General features: G+C 42.3%; 1 protein-coding gene across 4 annotated transcripts in view; it reads right to left on the reverse strand.

Moving 5' to 3' along the window:
- Nucleotides 1-824: 824 nt before the first annotated feature.
- LOC143039876 (uncharacterized) overlaps nt 825-5,000 on the reverse strand; it is a 7,727-nt gene continuing 3,551 nt past the window's right edge. For all 4 annotated transcript variants that reach the window (XM_076210179.1, XM_076210181.1, XM_076210182.1 and 1 more), the window contains 2 exons: nt 3,901-4,028; nt 825-3,330 (listed from right to left, as the gene is read on the reverse strand). In XM_076210179.1, the coding sequence (XP_076066294.1) occupies nt 1,082-1,645 (564 nt within the window). In that variant the 5' untranslated portion in view covers nt 1,646-3,330; nt 3,901-4,028 and the 3' untranslated portion in view covers nt 825-1,081. The remainder of the gene's footprint in view (nt 3,331-3,900; nt 4,029-5,000) is intronic.

Genomic DNA, 5,000 nt, shown 5'->3' on the forward strand with positions numbered 1-5,000 from the left:
AGGCCGCCGGGGACCCGATTTCATTGCTGTATAATGTTTATTTTTATGCTGATGTAATAATATGTAAGCTAAATCAGGTGTGCATTAATTTCGAGATTGAGTAAGCAGTATTGCATATGGGGTTTGTAACAGCCTTTCTGATTGGAGAAATGGTGGATAAGGAGAAAATTCAATTGATTCACGAGAGTAAAATCACTCCCTTAGTATAGGATCTTAAGCATAAATGTAAAGATCATTGGACTAAAGAAATAATGACGTCATTGCAGAACTGGCCCAGTAAGCAAATCGAGGATTCTTGAAGGGAGTCCCTTGGTGTAACTCACACAACCAAGTGTTTATATTCGGGAAGAAAAGAAACTTAAACTCCGTTTAGTTACCCTCTCTTTGAGTAATACTACTTAAACTTCCTACAGATGAAAATTGTGAGTGACTATCATAGGTAACAGTGGTGAAAAGTAAGTAGAAAGTGAAAGACGTACTATAAGAAAGTAAATGCACGAAAGGAAGACAGCACATAGAGACGACAGCACAGAATGGTGAAACGGGATCAGAGAAGGTATATGTGGTGACGGAGCTAACAGCGACGGATGGATATGGTTATTTCAATGACATCACTGTGAATACTGACTTATTCCATAACACACACACACACACACACACACACACACACACACACACACACATACGGATGTGTACATACATACAGAAACTAAAACATGCCAAATACAGTTTTTCTCTCTCCCTTATAGAGTTTTCCTTCTTATGCCTATGGAACGCATTTGCAATTCCAACTCAGACAAGATAAAGGGTGACAAAAACACTCCTTATCATCGACGATTTATATAAAGTAAAAGTAGAAAACATTAAAAACTGCACAGTATAATACAGCATATAAAAGTATCAGCGAGAGCATACACACCACATGGAATTCTGAAATTAAGTAGTATCACATGTTTATTACAGTCGTATAGACACGGTTAGCTGCGGCCGAAGCCGTCACCTTTGCCGCTACGTTTTGGAGTAGACCAGGGCAAGTGTCACACATGAAGTGCTACGTTGGCACTCGTTGGATGACCTATGTTTAGCTCTCAGAAGATTGTTGAGGTTGAGGTGGAGGTGGCTGAGGCTCTTGAGGCTGTGCTTGAGGATGGAAAGGGTCTTGCTGTGTCTGGTGGTGGGAGTGAGGCGTCTCCTGGTGATGGTGCTGAGGACCCTGCTCCTGGGAATGGCGAGGATAAGGTCTACCCCACCAGTACTGACCACCACCAAACAAGCCTTCTTTCTCTGGACACTTGCCTTCCCCCGGGACCCCCCCGTGGATTCCGTGACCCCATTCCCCGTTGTTGTGCCTGCTGTCGCCAGGGAGGTCGGAATGGGGGCCCTGCGCATGTCGTGGGTGGGGCCCGAAGTGATGAGGACCATGATGTCCGGGATGCGTCAAGTGAGAACGGTAATACCTTCGTCTGTAGGAGGTCCAAACCTCCCTGAATCCCACGGGGCCAAAGGAGCTTCCCTCCGGACCGATCTCCCCAGTCCAGTTCCCCCAGAGATCATGTTGCAGAGAGTGAAGATGAGAGTCCTCCTTGTGAGGAGCTTCGACGTGGGCGTGCATTGTCTTCCCTGATCTCCAGAAGGGCCAACTCATCCTAAGACTCAACCACAAACACAGAATAACCTTAAAATTCAGAGGCAGAACACTTCTACAATTGCAGACGCAAGTTTATCTTCGTAGACTTGCCGAGGTTTCGAAACGTTGTTACAAAGCAGCTTTGCACGGTTTTCGAACTTAACTACGCACAAATTGCGCAGGATTAAGGGTTTATATGTGGCATGTCTATCGAACTCAGTTACCAACAACTATAAATCACTGAACTATTGTACTAATTAAATCAATTTCATACTAATATATTTGACCATCATTTAATCGCGTGGTTACTATCGCTATTGCTATCATTTAGACGAAATAGTTGACAATCTCTGGTTTTTTGTTAAATAATATTTTGTAATAATGAATACGTAACATCGGAGTGAGTCGGCAATATGACGTCATGGCTGACTCCGCCCACATTGCATCAGCCGCCACAAGTGACCAATAGGCTGCTGGGTATGGACTGCAGTTTTGGGGTATGACCGATCTATTTTGAACTATCAGTTGCTATGCTCCTCACTCCTTCAGTGTATTTTGTTCGTAGGTTTAGTGCTTGTCATCGTTAAGTTTCATGTTTTATTCCCCCTTTTTTGTTCGTCCCCCTCTCCTGTTTCTTCTTCCATATGAAACTGGGGTTGAGCTCCAACATATCGATGACTGACACTTGTGTCGGCTATCCAAACATATAGCACAAAGATGATTAGCCACAAATGAGCCTAAAGGCTCGTTTCACATGCGACGTCCACGACACGACGCCGTGCTCCCAAATAAATGTGTGTATATCAACGCTTTCAAACATGGTCGTGGTCGTAATGTGTGAAAGCGTCCATAGCCATGCTGATTTGAGAACACGAAGTCGTGCCGTGGACGGCGCAGGGCGAAAAGTCGATAAGTGTGAAACAAGCCAAGTGTCTTTGCAAATCAAGCCTCCCCCCCCCCCTTCCCTTTCCAATGACACAGCAGAATTACCACACCCCTCGTCAACAACCTCAGGTACACACCGATGCAGACATCCGGCTCGGTAAAGCTACATGCACGTGAAGTGTTGAGCTTCGTGAGATGGCTGTGGTTGTGACAGAAGTTTAAAACTGGTGTAACCAACTCGACTACACTAATTGGGTGCTAGGTATAAAGCCGACACTAGGTAGGATGCTACTTTCCCTGGTGTCCGCAGTTGCAGCGAGGGGGAAACGTGGTTCGAACAATTTCTTATCATTACCCCGGAGGTCGAACCCGGGACTACAGCGTTTGAAGCACGAACGCTATCCAGTGCTTCACATGAGCCTCCTTTAAGTATGTATGTATTTATGTATGTATGTATGTATGTATGTATATCCCGGTCTTTTCTTCGGTTGTGGAAAGAATAAGAGTTCCCAGTCTACAGGAAGGTGTGAGCTCCCATGGGACCCAATCTGACACGACTGGGAATGCCTGACTTTTTCTTGTGTTTCAGGAGGTTCCCTCGACATTCAGCACAAGGCCTACGACACCCAGGCTCCCCTCCGCACGACGCCCCCGAGGTCCCACGGGGCATGTCCAAATCGTAACCACCAGCTTCTTCGACTATCTGGCTGTTCCTCCGGGGACTGTCTTCCCTGAGACCTCTTCGCTCCTGACGAAAGTCATCATCACCCTCAGGAGGAAAAGATTCTTCTCCGGTAGTCATCCTTGAAAACTTCGAACTGTAAAATATAGAGTCTATCGGTGGTATTCTTAAAAAAGATTTCCTTGTATAAATATTATATAAATTCTTAGAAGGGAAAGATTTATATAAGGACTTTTTTAAGAATACCACCGTGAGATTCTTACGATGGTATTCTTAAAAAAATCCTTATAATAAATCTTTCCCTTCCAAGGATTTATATAAGATGTATATAAGGAAAGAATTTTTTTAAGGATACCGCCGGTTTATATATATCTTATGTAAGAAAACATACGTGACGTTATATACAGATGCAGTTTATTTCAAACGTTATTCTACCATTATATCACATTCGACGTCCGTTCTGCAAATAAACGCATTGCATAACTTTCTTCACTTATACATAATGTATCTGAGATCTTGCTGATAAGAAATATAGTGCTCTAAATTACATGACTTACAAAATTCCCAAGAAAATTGAAAGTTGGCCCTCATTACAAAAATGCACAAAACATGTATTTTTGCGTGCCTGTGAATACTGCAGCACTCCATGACTTACACATTAGAAAAAAAAAATAAATCAATCAACTTTTTTTTTTCAGATGCATACCTGTGCATGTTGAAGAAGTGCTTCGTTACTTCTTTCTTCCCACTGTACCAGGTGTTGAGTGCTTCAGGAGCTCCACGTACCATCCAAGACTTCATGTTCATTGCTTCTTCTTACCTCTTACCGGTTTCCTGTTAAGCATTAAAGCTTGTCAGTCGTTCTGCCTTATATAGCCCCTCCATCTGATCCTGTCTTCATAATTTTATTTTGTCCTTTGCAAGTTATATTTTCATATAAAAACCTGACCCTCTTCAACTGTACTTCACACTATCGCAAGGATTAAGAGTTCAATGGTCTTCAAATTTATCAGTGTATCATAGTTGATAAGATATGTAACCAAATTTAACTCTTTTGTGACAGGTGCCTCATTCATTGACGTCATACATGCCCTGTCTTTCACCTTTTCATGGTGACTTGGTTTGTTTACAGGATAAGAAATAAAATTTTGAAAAATAATTGTAAAATGACCGTAAAATGTAAAAAATAAGTAGGAACTTGACTGTTAAAATTGCTTTTCTATTTACATTTATATTGGATGGTTATTTGGTTGACAAGTGAAAAGATTATTTGAATAATTAAGAAAAAATAGTTTGTTAGTGATCATATAAACCAAAAAATATTGCAAAAGTAAATAGATAAGTAAACAAAGACAGCAGGTTTTCATCCATAAGACTCATCAAATGGTCAGGTCTAGATTCCATACTCGCGAGTGACGTCATCTACTAGCGAGTATGGAATCTAGACCCACTGATCTATATAACACCTGGATAGCGTATACGGGCCGTGGGCTGCCCCAGGAGTGAGGCGGGCAGGCGGGACATGGCCGCCATAATGGAAGTACCAAAACGTGTGAACCGTGTGAACCGCTCCGCCGGTCATGGGACATTGATCTATATAATGATAAGACCATTTTTAGATCAGTGTCATGGGAGCTGTCGTGTTACTCTCGTGGCCTGTGATCCAAGCATGATTGGGTATATAATGGCCACACAATTCGTCGCTGTTGGGCCCTCCATATACATGCATACATACATACATACATACATACATACATACGTACATACATACGTACGTACATACATATACAAGGTGTATATCAAAAT

The sequence above is a fragment of the Oratosquilla oratoria genome, chromosome 27 (assembly GCF_046742065.1).
Source record: "Oratosquilla oratoria isolate Oo_2021 chromosome 27, ASM4674206v1, whole genome shotgun sequence".
Lineage (NCBI taxonomy): Eukaryota > Metazoa > Arthropoda > Malacostraca > Stomatopoda > Squillidae > Oratosquilla > Oratosquilla oratoria.